Consider the following 23,783-nt stretch of genomic DNA (forward strand, 5'->3'; position numbering starts at 1 on the left):
GTCTAGAGTTATTAATTCTAACACTGCAAATTTGTTTTCTGGACATTATTCTTTACATGTTACCAGTAATATCCTTAACGAAACTGATTTTATAAAGCTTGTTCTACATCTTTGGACACTGTTGCTCCGCTTAAGCATAAAAGGGTAAAGGGTGTTGGCCAGCCATGGTTAAATGAAACCACCCACGCTCTTAGACAAGAGTGTCGGAAAGCAGAGCGAAAGTGGAAAAAAGATAAGCTACATGTTTCCTTTGATATCTTAAAGTTAAGTCTCTCTAATTATCAAATAGCAGTAAAACATGCAAAATCTAGTTATTTCTCTCAGTTAATTGCTGATAATGTGAATAGACCAAAAGCTTTGTTTAATATGATTGATTCTCTTTTAAACCCAACTATGAATTTATTATCTGAGTCCTCCTCGGAGCTTTGTGAGGATTTTTTAAACTATTTTACTAAAAAAATTGATGCTATCAGAACCTCCATTGCTCCTTCTGAACCACTTCATTTGCAGTTGCCTTGTACCACAAGTTGTTTGTCTTCCTTTCAACCTGTTTATCACATCAGCTAGATGATATTGTCTCTACTGTGAAGTGTTCTGGTTCTAAGTTAGATATTATTCCTGCACGTCTTTTTAAGGATGTTTTTCCTACTATTAGTCCTATTGTAACAGCTATAGTGAACAGCTCTTTAGCCAAAGGTGTTGTTACAGCCAGTTTTAAACATGCAGTTGTGCAACCTCTGCTGAAAAAAAAACCTCAGCTTGACCCAGCAATGTGCTGTAACTATTGGCCAATTTCTAAGTTGCCTTTTATCAGCAAACTTTTGGAGAAAGTAGTGTTTTTACAACTTCAGTCTTTTTTGGATTCTTTTAGTGTTTTAGATAAGTTTCAATCTGGTTTTAGATCATTACACAGTACTGAGTCAGCTCTATTGAGAGTTACAAATGACATGCTGCTTTCTCTGGATTCAGGTGCTTGTGTTGTGTTGGTATTGTTGGACCTGAGCGCGGCATTTGACACCATTGATCATAGCATTCTTCTTGGTCGACTTGAATGTGTGGTAGGTATTTGAGGCACTACATTAAAGTGGTTTGCCTCGTATCTCGAGAACAGGACTTTTTCTGTAAATGTAGGAAATTTTTTCTCATCCTCTGCACCTGTCTTGTGTGGAGTGCCCCAGGGATCCATTTTGGGACCTTTACTGTTTTCCCTTTATACGCTTCCCTTGGCCCACATTTTTCAAAAATACAGTATTTCATATCATTGTTACGCGGATGATTCTCAGTTTTATCTACCAGTAAGGCTTGATTCTGCTGTTTCATTTGATGTATTATTGAAATGTGTACATGATATTAAGACATGGATGTCTAATAATTTCCTGCAGTTAAATGAGGATAAAACCGAGGTTTTAATATTAGGTTGTCCTGCACACTCGTCTCTTGCTTTGGAAGCTCAGTTAGGTCCACTTTCAACTACTGTACGCAAACAAATCAAAAACCTTGGAGTGATTTTTGACTCCTCTCTATTTTTTGATAAACAAATTAGTGCTGTTATTAGAGCAAGTTTTTTCCATTTGAGATCTATTGCAAAGTTGAAGCATCTTCTTTCAAGGAAGGATATGGAAGTTGTGATTCATGCACTTGTTACATCTCGATTGGATTATTGTAACTCTCTTTATTCTGGTCTTCCTCAATCTTCAGTGTCACGATTGCAAGCTGTTCAAAATGCTGTGGCAAGACTTTTGGCTGGGTCAAAAAAGAGGGATCACATTTCTCCTGTTTTATCATCCCTTCATTGTCTTCCCGTTAAATTCAGGGTTAATTTTAAAATTCTTCTGTTTGATTATAAGGCATTGTCTGGTTGTGCACCAAGTTATATCTCTGAACTTCTTGTGCCATATTGTCCTGCTAGGGCACTTAGATCTTCGAGTCACTTGCTTTTAACTGTACCACGGTGTCGGTACAAATCAAAGGGTGATCGGGCTTTTTCTGTGGTTGGCCCCAAGCTTTGGAATGGTCTCCCCTATCATGTGAGATCTGCTCCCTCTCTGGACATTTTTAAGTCTAGACTTAAATCTTATTTTTACTCTTTAGCCTTTGTATGTGTGTAGTTGTTGTTTTTATTAGTAGATTTGTTTGATCACTGTACAGCACTTTGGATCAATTTACATTGTGTTTAAATATGCTTTATAAATAAATGTTGTTGTTGTTAATAAAATAGCTTCGATACTGAATCGCTACATTATATTTCTCAGCAACAAGGGGTAAAAATCACTGTTTTTAAAGTAACTAAACTCAGCTTTATTGTTTGTAGAGAGAGAGACGCGCAGACACAGGTAATTCACTCACGCAACTTTCATCACTCTCTCTCTGGATAATTATTTTAAATAAATTATATAAATCATTCATTCAAATAAACGTGGTATAACCACATTACTTCATCTCTGTGTCTGATTTAAAGCGGCAGAATGCTAGAACGAGCCGTAACTGATGAAAATGACCTTAATTTTTACCCTTTGCCTCCAAGTCATGCTTTAAAATTTTTTAAGGCACATACAAGCTGTGGTTTATATTATCTTACATATAATGTGTGTGTGCCGTTTGCTCTATAGGCTTTATTTAAAACCGAAACTTGTTTTGCTCTTGTGCCTGCTCTAGCGGCCTCTGTTACAATACGGCAAACGGCGCATGCTCATGATTGGTAAGTGCTTTTTTCTTTTGCCTTGTGTGTTGGACTGGCCACTAGCCTTGATGAAACGGTTTCTTTACATGTATTTGTTTATTGACTGTTGCATGCAATCGTGAAATACAGCATATTTAAAAAGTTTGGCTATTCGTTGTGAAAAAATGTCTTTGGGTTGGGATCGGGCTCTAAATTTAACAGTGCCACTCGGGTCGGGTCGGAATCGGGTCAAACGATCTCAGGTACGGGCCTGGTCTCGGGCTTCAGTTTGAAGGCAGTGCAGACCTCTAGAAGGAAACGGATTGCATTAGCTAAAGCGTTTTCTTGCAGATGTGCCATGCGCATTCATCCTGCTTTTCTTCTGCGCCATAATCTCATCCATCTCTATGACAAGCTTCATTAAGAGCTGATGCTCTGATGCACGGCGGTACCCATTAGCGCTTAGTAAAGAACCTTGGCCCGAGCCGATCATTTATAAACATGAGAACAGACCTGGAGGGACTGTGTTTAACAAACACGTTTGGACTCTGTAATAGAATTATTTAGGGAGTACAAGAGGAAAAATCATGGAAAAATCCGGGCTCTAATTGGATACTGACCGTTCTGTTCCCTCTGCACCCCTGCTGCTAACAAGTCCGGTTCTCCCAGGCTGATGTCATTAAGTCTGCTGCCCAGACACTCCAAACACAATAACTTCCACCACTCCTCAGCCTCCAGCTCTGTGGACACACACATCCATATCATCATTTTTATATGCAAACATGCAGGAGCAGCTGCTGAAGAGATGGCAGCAAACAGGGAACAAGCAGGAGATAAACACATTTACAGATTTAGCACTAATGCACAGCAACAAGCCATTTGTGAGCACTAGGTTTATGATGAACGTTATTTTTCTAGTCATCGACCACCTCAGCCTTTCTGAAAATATGAGATGTTTACCGTTACAAGAGATTTCTGCTTTAAAACTAAAGCAGCCAGTAGTCTGGCACAAAGGAGTGTAGTGATGGACAGACAGACATGTAGAAGTGACAGACAGACAGGCAGATAGACAGTCAAGTTCATAGGTGTGGACACAGTGTCTAAAAATACTCGCCAAGTGCAAAATGTGTGTAAAACCTGGCTGCCAACTAACAAAAACAGAATTACTGACCATTTTTAGGAAGTGCAACAATGGAAGAAAGAAAGCCATACAGGTTTGCAACAGCATGAGAGGAAACAATGACAGAATTTTTATTTTAGGTGAACTTTACTATTTATTACACTCACACTATATGGGGTAAGATGTACACTATAAGGGGACGATGCTCCGCTTAAGAACAATGTGCATTTATTTTTAAATTGTAACCTATTTAGATATAAGCTTAGCAAGAGCAGGATGACGATGCACCAACAATATGTTATTATGGGAAATAAACAGAAAGATTTGCTGAATTAGATCATTAAATCATAACGTAAAATGTTAAATTATTCAAAGAAGCTACTGGGGTACGATGGCCCCCTACCTGGGGCAAGAAGCCCCCTGGCTAAACTTTTACAAAATGTACTTTTACAAAGTGACTTTTGATATTAATTTTAATAATATTTATATATATATTTTACAGTGTCACCTATGTAAAATACTAAATCAATTATTCTATTAAATTTTTATTTTTTATTTTTGACAATTTAGTTGAGTAATTGAATAACCAAAGACAAAGCAGACAGACAAAGCAGAATCCCAGTAAAAGAGATTCATCTGAAATGTAAATTTATTATTTGACTTATAATACAGGCATATGAATAACTGAATATTTACATATTTAATCATCTATATTATAATTAAAGATATACCATAATTGCAATACTGAATTCAAATTAAATGACTTCACTCAATTAGCCTATAGGTTTTAATTAATTAACGAAGATGTCTGTAAAGTAATTATTGGAATTACTGAATAATAGCCCTATGAACTGAAATAAGTATTAAAATTAAACATAATAACACTAGTAACAACATGCCACTTGGGGTCTTCTGTGACAATTCTGGTGGTCATCTTACCCCAATGGTTTAACTTTATATTTTCACCTCAGAATAAAACTATAATTTTTACTCCACCAATATAAAAGCATTAATGTGTCCACAAACCCCTAAATACAGAAACATAAAACTTTGATATTCAACATATTACAATGTCATAGATCACTATTTGTTCAGAGACACAAAATTAGATCAATTAACCTCAAAATAGTTTAGACTGAGATTAAATGACAAAACTTAGAATAGCATGGATATTTATTAAATAAACACACTTTATTTTAAAGGGGTCATATGATGCTGCTAAAAATAACATTATTTTGTGTATTTTGTGTAATGAAATGGGTAACACTTTAGAATAATGATCCGTTGTTAGCAAGTAACTATGCAGAAAGTAATGTGTAATGAAATGGGTAACACTTTAGAATAATGATCCGTTGTTAGCAAGTAACTATGCAGAAAGTAATAGGTAGTACTACATTAACACTTAACTTAATACTATTAACTAATAGAGAAGCAAGATTAACTAAGCAGTAAGTAGTAGCAAATTTAGGACAAAGGTAGTTCCTTATTAGATATTTGATAATTATTAAATAAAAATATCCTCATTGAGAACTACATGTGAACTATGACCAGTTAGTTATTCTTTATTAATTGGTCATAGTTCCCAAGTAGTTCTCAATGAAAATATATTTTTTTAGTAATTATCAAATATCTAATAAGTAACCACCTTTGTCCTAAATTTGCTACTACTTACTGCTTAGTTAATCTTGCTTCTGACATTCGTTGCATCCAGTGGGGACATAATTATGGATTATGGACTTATGGACTTATACTGTCTTTTTACGCGTTGCGTTGCATCGCGCCGCATAAACCTAAAACCATGTTTGCATTTGTGATCGGAGAAATGACAAACAACAAGCCCTACTCTACACTGCCAAAAAAACTAGTTTTAAATATATAAAATATAAAAACTCTTTAAATATAAAAAAAGTACTTACAGTCTTTGAGTCAGAACAGCTGGCATTGTAGTCTACTCTCCCAGGATCAGTAAACAGTCCTCCATGCTGACTCTTAACTTTTATAAAGAATATCTCTTTGGATTTGAGACTTTAGTCTTTGCAGCTTTACAGATCTTATTTATGCACCAAGAGCTTGTAACACTCCAAAGAGAAAGGAAAAATTTAAATCGCATCATATGACCCCTTTAAATATTTATCATAAATAAATGATATGAATATTATAAATGATATTTAAATAATAAATAATATAAATTACATAAATTATAATGCATGTAATTATATTTATAAATAGTTATAGTATATATGATATATGTATAGTACAGTACATACTGTATGATCTGATGTGATATTTTACATACAGTTATTGTTATATACTCACAGTTTCATAAATATAAATAATGCAGAGTTTAATAGACAGTAATAAAAAGTACAAATGGGCGGCACATTTTCTCAGTTTGCACATCATTAGCAGGTGTAGCAATAGTTATTTTGGCCCCTGTGTGCACACAAAATAACACAAATAGCATTCTGTAGGAGTTGAGCTTGATTTTTCTTGGCACTCCATTCTTACGCCATTCTTCAAAAGCTCCGGACTAATCTACAGCACACTCTGGACAGCATCATTCTAATGAATGAACATCCACTCTGAAGCACCTCATGCAGTTTAGCACAATGACACAAAGGAAAGTGAGCACAAATTATGACTATGCCAACCACAAAATGAGCTCCATCCACACTGCTTCTGCTTGTGACATGGGTTTGAAAGCTCAACATTATGAGATTAGATTTGTCTAATTACGTGCCAAGTAGTTGTTAGCTGATTCGTGGCCTCGTCAAGTTTGCATTTTCAGTGGAGCTTGTTTGAATAACAATGGCTGTCTGCTTGATGTTGCCCTAAGTATATTTCAGCTGTAATTGAAGCTTAAAATGGGTACTGTATGCCTGTCGACATTTTAATTTTGCCTGCTTGAGTAATGTGAGCAGGCACCATTCAAAATATTCAATCAGAAAAAAAAAATCTATGTGCATTTACTAGTGCCAAATGAATTTTTTTGAATAGTACAATAGACACTTATCAAATAATTTCACTATAATACTGTGTAAATCATGCACACAGATCCAAAAGCTAGAGAAAAAAATATATAATGCCTTGGATTATCTTTATCAAACTTATTAAACACAAACAAATCATTGTGCACATATTCCTATACAAGCTTTTTGCTGATTTTTTAGTTGTTTTTTTTTTGCATGGCCTCTCTCCTGAGACGGTGACCTTTAAGTGTGTCTAAATTTGCACACACTTTTGGGCCCACTGAGTGGAAAATTGGATAAACAAATACTTCATCAGCATGGAAAACTCTCAAGTGCTCAGGCAGCTATGTGCACAAACACAAAGATCATCTTCACATGGTTAATGGTTCACTCAGAGCACAGGAAATGAGAAGAACTACAGTAAATGATAAATAGTTAGGAGAAAGAAAATGGGTCAGAATGGATGAAAGGGCTGATTAGGGCTGCAACAAATCGCTAATGGAAATACTCGACAATTAATTTCATTATTGATTTGTAGGGTCTGTGCGCCCCGCTTAGAGGACCACATCAGTGACACCACTTTAAATAACAGCGAAAAATGCATTTACATGAAAGGGAACAAAAACGAATTTAATTACAGTTTACTGCTTTATTTTTCAAAGGCAAGTATTTTCATTTGGCAAAACAGAGCATCCTAAAAGCAAGCAAGCTCAAGTACATAATAGAGCTTTTATTTAGATCAAAGCAAGATTCAAACATCAAATTTAAGTTTTAAATGAACATTTACATTTATGCATTTGCCAGACGTTTTTATCCAAAATGTCTTATTTTACAATGAATTATTTATTTGTTTTGTTTTGAAAACCAAATTTATGACCTTGACATTATATTGAAATGAAAATATATTTGATATTTATTTAAAAAAATCTACACTACCATTCAAAAGTTTGAGGTCAGTAAGGTTTTTTTTATTTTATGTTTTGAAAGATGTTTCTTATACTCACCAAGGCAGCATTTATTTGATCAAAACTACAATAAAATATTATTATTGTCAAATATTAATACAATTTAAAATAACCATTTTCTATTGTAATACATTCTAAAATGTAATTTATTACTGTGATAGGAAAGCTGAATCAATGTTGGAAACAGTTGTGCTGCATAATATTTTTTTTTTGTGGAAACCATGATATACAGGTGCATCTCAATAAATTTGAATGTCATGGAAAAGTTCATTTATTTCAGTAATAACAAATAAAAAATAAACTTTTATTCAGCAAGGATGCATTAAATTTATCAAAAGTGACGGTAACGACTTCTACATTGTTACAAAATATTTTTATTTCAAATAAATGCTGTTCCTTTGAACTTTATATTCATCAAACAATCTTGAAAATTGTACAGGTGCATCTCAATAAATTAGAATGTCATGGAAAAGTTCATTTATTTCAGTAATTCAACAAACTCACCAGACCTGAACCCCATAGAGAATCTATGAGTAAATTGAGTATTGTCAAGAGGAAAATGAGAAACAAGAGACCAAAAAATGCAGATGAGCTGAAGGCCACTGTCAAAGAAACCTGGGCTTCCATACCACCTCAGCAGTGCCACAAACTGATCACCTCCATGCCACGCCGAATTGAGGCAGTAATTAAAGCAAGAGGAGCCCCTACCAAGTATTGAGTACATATACAGTAAATGAACATACTTTCCAGAAGGCCAACAATTCACTAAAAATGTTTTTTTTTTATTGGTCTTATGAAGTATTCTAATTTGTTGAGATAGTGAATTGGTGGGTTTTTGTTAAATGTGAGCCAAAATCATCACAATTAAAATAACCAAAGACTTAAACTACTTCAGTCTGTGTGCATTGAATTTATTTAATATACGAGTTTCACAATTTGAGTTGAATTACTGAAATAAATGAACTTTTCCATGACATTCTAATCTATTGAGATGCACCTGTACAATTTTCAAGATTCTTTGATGAATATAAAGTTCAAAGGAACAGCATTTATTTGAAATAAAAATATTTTGTAACAATGTAGAAGTCGTTACCGTCACTTTTGATCAATTTAATGCATCCTTGCTGAATAAAAGTTTATTTTTTATTTGTTATTGTACCTACCTCAAACTTTTAAAAAGCATATTATCATATTTATTTTTATATTTTATATTATTTTAAGGCTCGTAATTTTTTGGTGCAAAATGTAAAATTATGTTATTAAATATTAATTATTAAATTGAATTTGCAAATTGCTTGAAGCATTGAGCAAAATGTGAAATCTTAGATAAATCAGATTTAAATCAGTTGCAAGTCGCAGCCCTCATAGTCAGACATGATGATTGTACGACAGAGAGAGAGAGAGAGAGCGCGTGAGAGAAGAAAAGGGTCAGAGCGGCACAGCCGTAACCCGACAGACTCAGAGGGAGGTGAGGAAGTGGAAGTAAAGGATCAAGGGAGGTCGGGTTCCTACATGTGGCGGACATGTGAGGGACACAAGCTCCATATGGCCGGAGTTTGTGAGAAAGGGGAAGTTCGAGAGGGGGCGGCTCATGGACATGTACCTGTGCCAAAATTAAAAGAGCCACAAGCAGAGTTGACCACACACACACACACACACTCGCCTGAGGCCTACACTAACTCAAAGGTGATTTATTCCCACAAGGACAACAAGGTGATCTAATGCAGCAGGACACATTACCAACAAACCAGCAAAGAAAAGTCTTTGAAGGTGTCACAAACACTGCCTAAGACTTCTTCATCTAAACAGCCTAAGGCACATATACTTTTTAAACCCTTAGTGTATGGCCCTATCTCGCACAGCTCTTCATTTATGCCCTATGCCCGCTCTACCCGTTTCCCATTAATATTCTGCCTCTGAAGGGAGTGAAGGAGAGCTGGGGGTGGGGAGGTTATTGTGGTAAATGGATTCAGGAGAACATTCCTTGCCTCCCCCTGGCAGTGCGGAAGACCCCAGAGGTGCTAATGATATCCCAGCGGGTCCACCGTGCCACTCCCCCCGTGCGCATCCACTCCACTGCCTCTCCTTCCCTCTCCATCTCTTCCCCTTTCCTCCCACTCTCTCTCCTTTAGTTTCCTACCTGGGAATTTAGCTTGACAGGAAATTTGAAGGCAAAGGACAAATTCAGCGCTATAAAGATGAGTTTACCGTTTCTTCTGGTCAAAAGAGTTGTAATAATGTGTTTGTGATCATTTTTTGCACACATTATTGTGGATGGAAATCACTAAAAATTAATTAAACCTGCTGTTATTGGACTTGTTTTAGCAACCAATTCACTAAACTAATTTTGATTATACACTTTCGTATTAGTTCCATGATATAAATAACTGCATGCTATCATCACTAGAAAATGTATACAAATGTCTCTTTTTCAAAGTGATTCCATTCAACAGTGCTGAGCTTTGCAAATTCAGCTCTTTATAAATTATAAATATAAAAAGGCTATTTACATAAAATGGAGGTGTTTTTTATGCTGATGTGAATGACTTAACTTCACGAATAATACTAAGTTCCCTAGTAATACTCATGATTCAGCATTTTATCTGTGCAGTTAGTGCCATGTTAAACTAGATGCAGGTTCTTGGTCTGAAATATTATGCACAAAAGCAGATGAAGCATATTTATAATTTACGTTTATTCATTCATACATACATATCCAAGTGTATTTTGAATACCATAAGAGCTACACAAAAGTTTGGGGTCTGATAAGAATTAAAACTCTAAAACTCTTATGCTCACCAAGGCTGCATTAATTTGATCAAAAATGCCGTAAAAACAGTAATATTGTGAAATATTATTACAATTTTTAATTACTCTTTTCTATTTCAACATATTTTCTTCAGGGACACACGATCCTTCAGATATCACAATATGCTGATTTGGTGCTCAGGAAACATTTCTTATTATCAAAGCTAAAAGCAGTCGTGCTGCTTAATGTTTTTGTGGAACTCGTGATACATTTTTTTCAAAAGAGGAGCATTTACTGTATTTGAAATAGAAATCTTCTGTAACATATATAACTTCTTTCCTTACACTTTTGATCAATTGAATGGGTTCTTGCTGCATAGAAGTATCAATTTCTTTAAATAAAATTTTTTTTAAATCTGACCCCAAATTAGGGTTAATCATGCTTTATTTGGCCCGGATAATGAATATTAATGCCTACCTAAAACTGCAACTGTTTCACAAACCAAGGTAGTGCTTATTCATGTTTGTATTCTGGGTGTAGTTTTTTTTTCCCTGCGAAAATGCTTTGATCAGTTTTGACACTGCCATCTTTCCACTACAAGATTCTCAGTGTGAGAGGAGAGAAAACACATGGGAAAAGACGCCTTCTGCTGCCAAGCTAATGTTGAGTAAAGTATCTCATTCATATTTCAAACGTGTGTTGTTAAGCCTTTCTCTTGTTGTTTTGTTTTCTAACTGCTGATCCGCCTGTTGCCTTTGGCTGTATTCATTCTCTATGACACAATCTATGACACAATTTAAAAATATATATATTCTGTGCATCCCAATGGGCTCTTCTAACACTTACTAGCCTTAATAACCAAAACATTTCCGCGACTTCTTTAGTTTCAAGGTATAAAAGGAATAAATCAAAGAATAAACAAATTTTCCTGATATGTGAAAATCAATACTTGCACATCTTGAAATATAGAATAAATTAAGCCATTCTGGATACACTCCAGCACTACAACAAAGACTATTCTCAGAGTTGGAGACAGTGCTTACCTGACTCACAGGCAAATGTCTTTGACGTCTCATCGCAGAAAATAATTGCCACTGCGTGTTTCTTGGTCTCTCGTGGCATTCGAGTAACGTTCTTAATGTTGTGGAGCTCAGTAATCTGTGGAAGAAGACGACAAAATTCATTACCAAAATTAACAAACTCAAGAGGAGGGGGAAACAAAGGAAGGAGGATGACATTGAGGTAATGTAGTTACTGTTATCTGAAAATGAAATGATTTGAAATTACTGCAGTGCCTGGCTTTTGGGAGAAATGGAGATGAGAGTTAACGCTGGCTGTCTCTATTGTCACACTAATGACAAACACTAAAAAACAGCAGGGCACTGGAAACTATAAATAAATGTTAATATTCATAATATTTTTTGTACGTTCTGGATCAACCAGGGATCCAGAAACCTCCAAGGGGGCCTCAAGATGACTTAAAATTATTTAAAATAAGACAAAACAATAAAATGAGCCAAAACAACTAAAAATCAAGATTCTTTCAGAAAGAACCTTGAAAAATCTGGATATTTGAGGAATCCTAATTTTAAAAGTGTGATTTCTAAACTTGGAAAACTCATGTAAATTAATCAAATCTCCATGTGTATATTTTTAATGATTATACATTTTAGCTAGTTTTTCTAGCCAAGCTCTAAAATAATTTATCAGGTAGAAAGTAAAAAATATTTTTCAAAATCCTTATCCAGTAAATCACAAAAACAAAATAAAAACGGTACAAGTCATGTGACCTTAGAATATTGTTGTGAATAATAGGGGTTCTGAAGTTAAAAAGGTTGAGAACCACTGATCTAGAGGGGGAAAAAAGTCATATAAACATTTTTTTTCCAGATTTCCTAGCAAATAATTTCATCCAGTATACTAAACTAAGGAAGTTAATGGGATAATTAGAGATATGACCAAGCCATCACCATACTGCAATCAGAATGAATGAATGTTGATATAGTTTTGTGATTACATGTGCTTTAATAAATTAAGCTGGAAGGGATATGAATAACAAGAAAATGTCATCCATGATTTAAAATGTTTCCACAGCCATGACAAACATTACCTCAGAGAAAAGCAACCTGCCTTCTGACAGTATAAAAATAAGCCCAGTCTATATTTAAAGGGCTCTTCAGGTACATTTCACTTCATATTCTAGACTCACACAATGTTGCACAAAGTTTACCAACACTTCTTCGAGCTCTGTTAAAATAGTTAAAATGCAGTTGAAACAGGAGATACTACACCTCACCTCTCAGTCTTGCCGATGGCTTTTCTTGGTTTGAGATTTATGATTTGCCTGTGGCAACAGGGAGGAGGTGTTTGCCTTTGAATGTGTTTGTGTTGTGCTGAGTGTGGGTTCAAGGATTATGAATCTGATGAAGACTTTGCTCAAGGCTTTGAAAGAACTTCTCCAGCTCGGGTGTGTCTCAGTGAATGGATGACGCATTGATGGGTGTGAGGAAGCATCTTCTGAAAACTTCTCAGCTGTCAGCAATGTGCATAGCCAGACCTTTGACCAGACATCAAACGGTCTGGCCCATACTGCAGTTTATTCTAGCCAGGAAGTCAGTCCATGACGACAGACTCATGGCATGACGTCTGAAGCTGAGACTAGCAATGTACAGTCTAAAAGAACAGTGTTTTTATTGTTAACAAAAAACATAAAAAATTGTTTTCAGTAATTGAAATTAAGCTGAAAAAATATATTATTATATTATGTTATATTATATTATATTATAAGCTTATAAAACTTAAACTTATTCATTCCAGGCAACATTTCAAATTTTTGTTGAAGTACTAAAATTGCAAAAACTAAAACTGAAATTAAAATTAATTAAGATAAATAGAAAATTGAAAACAAATACAAAAACACATAACAAAATTACTACAACTTAAACTAAAAGTAAAATGAAAACTGAAAATATAAAAAGAAAAGGCAATTAAAAATATTACATAACACTGTTAAGTGATGCTATTAAGCTGACCCAAATTTTCAAGCTTTCCATATTTTCATATTGATATCTACATAGTCTTCCAATAAAGTGAGTATTAAATCAAACATGAATCTCACAACTAAACACTACACACATTTTGTTAAAATAAGTTTTGTCTAAAAGTGTTGTGCACTAGCTGCAGATATTCATCAAATCCATTTTTTTAAATACAGAATGTATTGCTTTAAAGTACAAAAATCATCTGATTGCATCTGATTTATTAATCTCTTAATTTTTAAATTATTATCAATACCCAGGCAGTTTTGTCACCAGCTACTAAAATAGTGCTGGACAGCTTATCAAAAAGCACAATTCTGAAATAGCAGCTGTCACAGAGTAATAATACTAGATTCAGTTGTCTCCAAATAAAAGTTAAAATGACAATAACAACTGTAAACAACTGTGATGTATGTGTCAAGTGTACAAAAAGCTCAAGTTTAATGTGAAAATCAGCCTACCCATTGTAACTCAAAATCAAAACTTCATAAGCAAAAAAATCCAAACAAGTGCAGAGACATCAGAGCACACAGAGAGTTGCACCTACATCAGAGTCTGTGTAATATAGTCTGTCTGTTACAGCGTCTTCATCAGACATGCTGATAATCCAGGCTGTTGCTTTGTACCACATTCACTCATCTCCTGATCTCTAATGAGTAATCTTATTAGAAGGCTTGTTACAGCTGATAAAGGCATGTTCTCACAATGCAGCGACATCAAACCACGGTGTCACGGCCCTAATCTACAGCCGCATCTGTGCTCATTATTCTAGAATGTTCTGCATGTTCGGCGCGTAAGATCATCAGCCTGATAATGAGCCCTAATTGGATATTTTCGAAGGGCTTAAGGACAGGAAAGGGAAGTAAAGCCTGAAATTATTCACACTATAAGAGGGTCTGGTTCCTGGTGCAATATCAAAATGCCCTTTAATGGATTTTAATTCAGCAGTAGATGTTATAAACCTAATTCTGATATTGCAAGATGTACTTAAATTTATTGCAAGATGTACTTAAATTTAAATTAATCATTTGATACAACACACTTATTGTGTACATACATGTTTTTACATATTTTTCCTAAAACCTATCCTAAACTCTTCATATATATTACCTATTGAGAAGTACAATGTTAAAACACGTATGTACACAATAAGTGTGTATATGTAATATAGTGTGTGGTATCAAATGATATTCGAGTGTGATATATGTATACACACACATATATCTATCTATATGTATATGCAGGGTGCGATTTGTGAAAAAAGCAGGGGGGGGTGGGGTGCATTTAAAAACTTTTTTTATCGGTGGAAGGTAGGCTAAAGGTAAGGCTATGGTAGTGCTGGGCGGTATGACCAAAAATTTATATCACGGTATTTTTCAAAATTATAACGGTTTCACGGTACAAGACGGTATGTTTTTTTCATGCATGACCGGGTGTTAACCATATTTTCTAGTAACCTAATGTTAGTGTAATCTGTTAATAACGCACATCATAAACGCGTCTTTTTAGGCAAGTAGCCTACCATATAATGGGTGTCATGTCATGAAATGTTTTTAATATGACGGAAACTGTATAACGAGATCACAATCTATTAAAACATTGTAAGTTAGGCCTATTAATTGTAATTATTTAATTTCCACGGTTATTCAAGCAACGAATAAATTATATAGAGAAAGCGAGCAAAGAACACAGTATCAACGGAGCTTTTTGAAACTCTAAATCAGTTAAACCATTGAGTTTCGAAGCGCTCCAATCGGATCGCGTATCGCAAATCATTTGATTCGGGACTTCAAAGCGCGTATCGTGAACAGTTAAACCATTGAGTCGCAAAATGATTCACTGTTGCGAAGCGCTCCAATCGGATCACGTATCGCGAATCATTTGATTCAGATCAGGACTTCAAAGCACGAATCGCGAATCATTTGATTCAGAACAGGACTTCAAAGCACGTGAATGTTTTGCGGGATGTTTTTTATCCCCACCGAGGATAAAAATATTTCAGAAGAGGCAGGGATGCATAAACCAGAGGGGTTTATATACATACACTGTGTTCCAAATTATTATGCAAGTGACATATCAATAGGATTTCGGTACAATAAACAGTCAGGTTTTTGTTTGTTTTGATTTTCACATCATTTCAGGTAACTGGTATCAATCTCAGACAGGTTTGTTCAATAGTTTGCCAGGTCTTCTTAGGTAAATGGAAACCCTACTTAAAGAGGTTGTTCCACATTATTAAGCAAGTCACAGTTCTCATGAAATATGGTGAAGAAGTGACGTTTTAGAATTAGTGATGGAGGAAGGAAGTAGTTCCGCACAAAAGAGGGTTTTTAAAGACACTCCGTTGTTGTCACTTTTTTATTTACACACTTGTGTTTTCAAACTGTTGAATAAACGCAATATCACACTCGTGCAATATGGCTGTATATCAGCACACTGTGATTACTCGTGTTATTTACTCAAGACTACTTGTGTGATATTGCTCATATATAGTTAAAACAGTACGATTTTTTAAGGAATTACTATTTTAAATACTATTTTAAGAATTCATTAAAATGATTAAAAAAAAGATGTTACAAAAGATTTCAATTTAAAATAAAAACAATGGTCTTTTGAAATGTTTATGCATCAAAGATTCCTGAAATGAATGTATCATGATTTCCACAAAATGTTAAAGGGATAGTTCACCCAAAAATGAAAACTTGATGTTTATCTGCTGACATGTTTCTTGAGCATCAAATCATCAAATTAGAATGTTTTCTGAAGGAAAATCATCTGAAACTAAAGACTGTCCATCTGACCATCTGATCAGATCCTTTATCGCAGTCACTTTCAAATTCATTGGAGCGATGCCAATGTCAGAAACAAGCCTCTGACCAACACTCCACAGAGAGCACATCATATTATCATCTGCCACAACACAAATAAACAGACATGTGCTCACGTTTACACCTTTAACCTGAGCTACTGTCAGCTCCAAAAGTATCACACAGCGCTCGCTCTGGAACACAGACGACCCCTGCTAACTAAATAATTAGACTCCGAGTTTCTTTCAAGGCGTGAACCCTTGAGCCAGAGATCTTGCTGTCAGAGGAACTTCTCATGAGGGGTGCTGTGCAAATAAATTACGCAGGTAATGAATAGAGCTATCTTTGAGCCTGGAATGACCCGAGGATGCATGTTAAACAGAATGGACCCAATGTGCCTCTTAATTTACTGATTTATAAGCGTGATCAAAATTAAGTTATTAATCAGGATAAATTGAATAAAACATGGAGAAATTTAAAATTAAGCATGGAAATTTCTATTACCTTGTGAAAGCTTCTGAAGTAAGCGGCTTTTTCATCTGGATATTTCTCTAATCGCCGTGGTCCTTTACTGGACGCCTTCTTGAATACAAGCCAGCATCTTCTGAAGATCTGTTACAGAAAGAAACATACTTATGGACTTTAATGTTTAATGTTTTGGACACAAAATAATCATCAAAAATTCTAATAAAAAAAATCGAATGTAATAAAATCTAAATGAAATTGCAATTAATCACAATCTATATTTGAAAAAAGATTTTACAAATCTTGTATATGTATTATCTTATATATAAGATTATATAAGATTTATATATATATATATATATAGCATGATAATTATATCATACTAAAATTGTATTTATTAAAAATATTTTAAATATATAATAAAAATCAAATATTATATATGAAATACATGCTGCTTAATTAATCAAATTAAATTGCAGTTAATCACAATCTATATTTGAAGATAAAAAATCTTCTAATGTAATATATATTTATAAATATTAAAAGATCTAAATATAGAACATATATAGATATATAATGAAAAAGTAAAAATTTATTTTATTTTAAAGAAAATGAAGACAATTCCACAAAAATAATACCAGGCATTATTGACAACATCTACCAGCTTGCATACAATATAGAAATAATTTCCATAAAAGGGATTTTTAGACAATAAAACACTTTGCCTATACTTTCTGTTGTAACACAATGTACCGTTGAGCCATAAAACACATCAAAGGACCTCTATATCTCAGTGCCACTCTCATTTCAATGTCCATTTGTCTGAGTTTGCCCCCTGCGTACTATTTCAAGAAATAAAGGCCTGAAATAAACATTCCTCCCAGCAACGTCTGAGACTTTCACAGATTAAACACTCACATTCCCCTGACAGCCTTTCAAAAGATCTAAACATAGAACATATATAGATATATAATGAAAAAGTCAAAATTTATTTTATTTTAAAGAAAATTAAGACAATTCCACAAAAATAATACCAGGCATTATTGACAACATCTACCAGCTTGCATACAATATAGAAATAATTTCCATAAAAGGGATTTTTAGACAATAAAACACTTTGCCTATACTTTCTGTTGTAACACAATGTACCGTTGAGCCATAAAACACATGAAAGGACCTCTATATCTCAGTGCCACTCTCATTTCAATGTCCATTTGTCTGAGTTTGCCCCCTGCGTACTATTTCAAGAAATAAAGGCCTGAAATAAACATTCCTCCCAGCAACGTCTGAGACTTTCACAGATTAAACACTCACATTCCCCTGACAGCCTTTCAAGGTCAATGGAAAAGAGAGAGTGTGAGAGAATGTGCACAATCTCTCTATAAAAAAAAATTAAAAAAACACAGTCCACAAACACACACACACACATACTTATTTCAATCCATTACCCCCGACACTTGTGTTTATTATCTTACACTGCCCAAAAACAGACAGTTCTCACCCCAAATGGCATCAATAACCCAGCAGTGCCATAATTAACAAATGAGGTTTGAATTGCCTTTTCTCAGCGGGACTATCCCCATCTGTTTAATATCTCTGATTTATTTGCATAATAAAACATCATGCGTTAAAGAATGGCAGACGAATCTTCTAATGTAGCTGACCATTTTGCGATGGATATTTACTGAGGCTTAAGAGTCCACCTGTATCAGTGCCACCGTTTATTATCTTAATATAGAACTTTAATGGTACATTGAGTCTGGTTTTCAAAAAGAAATTCTGCTCACCTATATTCTGCGTCGGGCAAGGGATTTTTAGACAATAAAACACTTTGCCTATACTTTCTGTTGTAACACAATGTACCGTTGAGCCATAAAACACATCAAAGGACCTCTATATCTCAGTGCCACTCTCATTTCAATGTCCATTTGTCTGAGTTTGCCCCCTGCGTACTATTTCAAGAAATAAAGGCCTGAAATAAACATTCCTCCCAGCAACGTCTGAGACTTTCACAGATTAAACACTCACATTCCTCTGACAGCCTTTCAAGGTCAATGGAAAAGAGAGAGTGTGAGAGAATGTGCACAATCTCTCTATAAAAAAAATAAAAAAAACAGTCCACAAACACACACACACACATACTTATTTCAATCCATTACCCCCGACACTTGTGTTTATTATCTTACACTGCCCAAAAACAGACAGTTCTCACCCCAAATGGCATCAATAACCCAGCAGTGCCATAATTAACAAATGAGGTTTGAATTGCCTTTTCTCAGCGGGACTATCCCCATCTGTTTAATATCTCTGATTTATTTGCATAATAAAACATCATGCGTTAAAGAATGGCAGACGAATCTTCTAATGTAGCTGACCATTTTGCGATGGATATTTACTGAGGCTTAAGAGTCCACCTGTATCAGTGCCACCATTTATTATCTTAATATAGAACTTTAATGGTACATTGAGTCTGGTTTTCAAAAAGAAATTCTGCTCACCTATATTCTGCGTCGGGCTGGGGAGCGAAATGCCACCCGAGCACACTTAAAAACATATGATCCAGCATGCTTTTAAGGTTAGTTGGATTAATTTACAGAAGGGATACTCCATATCCTGCTGCAGGCAGCCATTGCTCATTTGTTGATGTATGAGTAGTCCTGTCGGGATTCATATCCATGGGCAAGATTAATTTGTTTACTCCACTGATGTAGTGCATGGAAAAAAGAACAATGCTTAATTTGGCACTCAACATAATTGATCTGGGTGAATTCCTGTACGCACGCCTGGTGCTCCTGATACCTGCTATGTGTGTCGAGCCAAAAGGTTACACGCAAAATAGCTCCATTTCATCCACATTGTTAAAAATGGGAAAATCAGAAATAATGAAACTCTGCACGCATGCCATCTGTTATCAAATGTGGTTATGAAGATGATTTGAGATTTGCAAGCACGGTACCATGCAAGCCTTTGCCAGACTGTTGTGATGGACAAGGCTGCTTATTCAAACATGCGCCCTCTGACATGGATAAGGCAATTCGATACTTTTCATTTTTATTTATGTTTTGCTACAGCATAAGATAACTATAATCTCATCTTTTTATTGATTTTGGTCAAGGAATTCAATTTTATTTAGGTCAAGCAGAGCCAGCAAGAAGAAACCATTTCAAATAAATCATTTCGACAGTATGACATACAGCTGCCTCTTGACCTTCTACTAAAGAAGCAAACTTTCTCACACTAATGAAAGACTTTTAGCTGAACCCTAGAAGGCAGGCGAGCAGATGAGACAAGGCCCTTCAAACTGAATTTCTGAGCCAAATAGATTTTTGAAGTTCCAAAAAACAACCAAATAAATAAAAGCTGCATGATCATTTTAGGTAAAAAGGTTTAACGTGATTCATAATTGTTGGTAAAAAAAAGGTCTAACAATAGTAAGAAAATAATATTTCAGTCTTTCTACTTCAAATTCAGAGTGTTACTTGCCATTTATTCATAATTATTTGTGAAATTTACTAGCAAATTGCTAGTAATTAATTGCTAGCAGTTTGGAGCGACGTCCTGATCCAGGGAGGTCTGTGTTGTACCAAATACCTTCCATTTCTTAATAATAGACTTCACTGTGCTTCTAGGCATTGATAAAGCCTTTGAATTATCCATCTCCTGACTTGTGCCTGTCCACAACTGGCAGTGTTAGTTACAGTGACAGTGTCTTGCCTCCCATAGTTGATTGTTTGCTTCAGTTGCACTACCAAGGACTGAAATGCTCCAGTAAAAGCTCTTTTCATGCTGAACTAATCAAAATGACCACCGCTGATCACAGTTGAAAGTCAAATGGCTTTGTGTGATTAGCTACACCTGATCGAGTTTACAAGTCATTTTTAGGAGGGGGGGTGATCCTTTTTCCAACAGTGATTTTTTATTTTGTTGGCATTATATGTTTCACTTGGATGTTATAAGTTGCACTGAGTAAATGCAGCTGGATAAGACAAAACCTGTGTCCGTCTTCATTTCAGGCTGCAAAGCAACAAAATGTGCTTATTTTAAAGGGGGCTGATTCTTTTCTATGTCCACTGTAAGACCAAGTTAAAACTTACTGTACTTGAAACTTAACTATGAACTTTATTATGTCTCCTGAGTAATAAAACTTTCCTCTGGGTTGATCTGTATCAATGGTTTGACCATGTAGCCAATGCTACAATATATTTTATTGTGTACTTCCCTATCTTTCAGTTTCACAACAATATGAAAAGTCAAACAAACTATTCAGAACAGGAACATCTAAAGATTTCCCACGCTTGCCTCACAATGCCCTTGTGCCTGTCCACAACTGGCAGTGTTAGTTACAGTGACAGTGTCTTGCCTCCCATAGTTGATTGTTTGCTTCAGTTGCACTACCAAGGACTGAAATGCTCCAGTAAAAGCTCTTTTCATGCTGAACTAATCAAAATGACCACCGCTGATCACAGTTGAAAGTCAAATGGCTTTGTGTGATTAGCTACACCTGATCGAGTTTACAAGTCATTTTTAGGAGGGGGGGTGATCCTTTTTCCAACAGTGATTTTTTATTTTGTTGGCATTATATGTTTCACTTGGATGTTATAAGTTGCACTGAGTAAATGCAGCTGGATAAGACAAAACCTGTGTCCGTCTTCATTTCAGGCTGCAAAGCAACAAAATGTGCTTATTTTAAAGGGGGCTGATTCTTTTCTATGTCCACTGTAAGACCAAGTTAAAACTTACTGTACTTGAAACTTAACTATGAACTTTATTATGTCTCCTGAGTAATAAAACTTTCCTCTGGGTTGATCTGTATCAATGGTTTGACCATGTAGCCAATGCTACAATATATTTTATTGTGTACTTCCCTATCTTTCAGTTTCACAACAATATGAAAAGTCAAACAAACTATTCAGAACAGGAACATCTAAAGATTTCCCACGCTTGCCTCACAATGCCAGAGCATTTGCAAACCTGAACTAGTCCTAGATCTCATTCACTCATTCTCATAAGGGAATAATAGACATTTTAGATCAAAAAAATCTGATGTAGGTAGTTTGTTTTGTCACATTGCAAGTAGTTCTGAAATCATGCCAATATTTAAGTTCATCCAAACACTTTTCAGTTGAATTGACTGACATTTTTTTCCTAAAAAGCTGCTGATTTTCTGCCACAATCTAAATAGGCGCCCACTGATTTTTATTTTTTTTTTAAAGGTTGACACGGGTAAGTGAATGCAACTTGAGTGTGTAATAGCTTTATATAAATGCTAATTCTGATCATGGCATTTAGTTCTTTTCATGGTATTATCCCCAAATAAACACACTACTCTTACCCAATTTTCACTGCAACCATGGCCAAAGTCATCAAGCCTAACTATGACTGACATAAATGAATTTGCAATCAGCCTCCCTCTTTCTCCATCACTTAGTGCAGCTCAATCGACTGCAGGAGTTATGGGCGGACAGTATCTCTGCGAGCTCTCTGATTGCATACTGAAATTTCAAAGGCTGATTAATGAACAAACCTTCCGTCTCTGGAGTGGATTGTTTAATTATGAATCAGGACACAATGTACTCTCCAAACCATCAAAATTATACATACACACACACAAGGGCTCTTCAGTGGAAACAAAGCCAGATAAATTTAACCACTTCATTAAGAACCAGCCATAAATAGTTTACAAAAAATTCTGCAGAGTTTGATAAGGATTGATGCATGTCATATATATCGTTTAATATAGACTTTACTTCTTCTTATTTTTAGAGGATTCTCCAAGAACAAACACTGCTCAAAGGCGGTCTAAAACAGTTTATTTAATCACCAAACAGACACAAATTTACTTCAAGAATGAACAAATTGGTATAGATGAGTTTGAAGTTCGGCGTTTAAAAAACGGAGCAAACGGAAAGAGAAAGCACGACCTATATTATAGCTCTATAAATGACACACAGACTTTATTAGAGCCACAGAAAGACAAACGTTTTGCTGAAAATGCACAATACACAATTCATTATGTACATTAACAACGATTCGGGACCAATATAATGTAATTTAAAGGAAAACTATGTGAATGGCGCTCTGTGGCGCAGCAGGATTTTCTGTCGGCTGCATTTAAATCCGCGTCTGAACTTTCCCGCTCTGTTCAGCGTGCAGTATCACGTGTCTAAACAAATAGCACGTGCTGTCAATGATTTCAACCACTAGAGGCCGCATACATACAATAGTAAAAAGTAACTAAACACATATGTTTATATGATACTACAGTTATGGTCCTTGAATACCGAAAATAATTGTAGCTTTGCGTTTGAGAGAGACCATCCTAATGAGCGAATCATTCATTCAACCGAGTTTGTTCAAAGCCACCGATTATAGAGGTCGACCGATAGTGGATTTTGCCGATACCGATAGCTAGGTTGGACCACACTGGCCCAATTAATTCAGAAAAGAAACAAGTGAGTGTCTTAATGAGTGAATAATTTAATAATTCATTCAATAGATTTGTTCAAAGCAACTGATTCATTCATACAAGAAACAAGGGACTGTCTATCTAAGTGAGTCACTGAATCATTCATTCAATCATTTGTTCGAAGCCATAGATTCATTCAAAGACGAAATAAGTGACCATCTTAAGGAGTGAGTCATTAAACTATTCATTCAGCCGATTCAATCAAATACACCTATTCATTCAGAAACTAAACAAGTGACTGTGTTAATGAGCGAGGCATTGAATCTTTCATTCAACACATTTGTTCAAAGCAACCAGTTCATTCAGACACAAAACAAGTGACTGTTTTCTGAGTGAATCTTTGAATAATTTATTCAACTGATTTGTTGAAAACACTTTTTTTTATTCAGGTATGAAACACCAACACTCTTATGTTCACACAAAGATTGGTTAGAAAAAAAGAGTGACAACTGCATTGCACAATCAAGGGTTCACAGTAGGGGTGGGCGATATGACTAAAATCTTTTAACACAATATGAGTAATTTTATTTCATGATAAATATCAC

The 23,783-nt window shown here is 35.1% G+C and overlaps 1 protein-coding gene across 1 annotated transcript in view; it reads right to left on the reverse strand.

The window, feature by feature from the left end:
* dok6 (docking protein 6) overlaps positions 1–23,783 on the reverse strand; it is a 77,172-nt gene that overhangs the window by 25,459 nt on the left and 27,930 nt on the right. Inside the window, exons 2-4 of the mRNA XM_016446036.1 lie at positions 16,812–16,919; positions 11,506–11,620; positions 3,280–3,399 (exon numbers count right to left, since the gene is read on the reverse strand). Coding sequence (XP_016301522.1) covers positions 3,280–3,399; positions 11,506–11,620; positions 16,812–16,919 — 343 coding nt within the window. The remainder of the gene's footprint in view (positions 1–3,279; positions 3,400–11,505; positions 11,621–16,811; positions 16,920–23,783) is intronic.

This window comes from Sinocyclocheilus anshuiensis, unplaced genomic scaffold (assembly GCF_001515605.1).
Source record: "Sinocyclocheilus anshuiensis isolate Anshui unplaced genomic scaffold, SAMN03320099.WGS_v1.1 scaffold7, whole genome shotgun sequence".
Lineage (NCBI taxonomy): Eukaryota > Metazoa > Chordata > Actinopteri > Cypriniformes > Cyprinidae > Sinocyclocheilus > Sinocyclocheilus anshuiensis.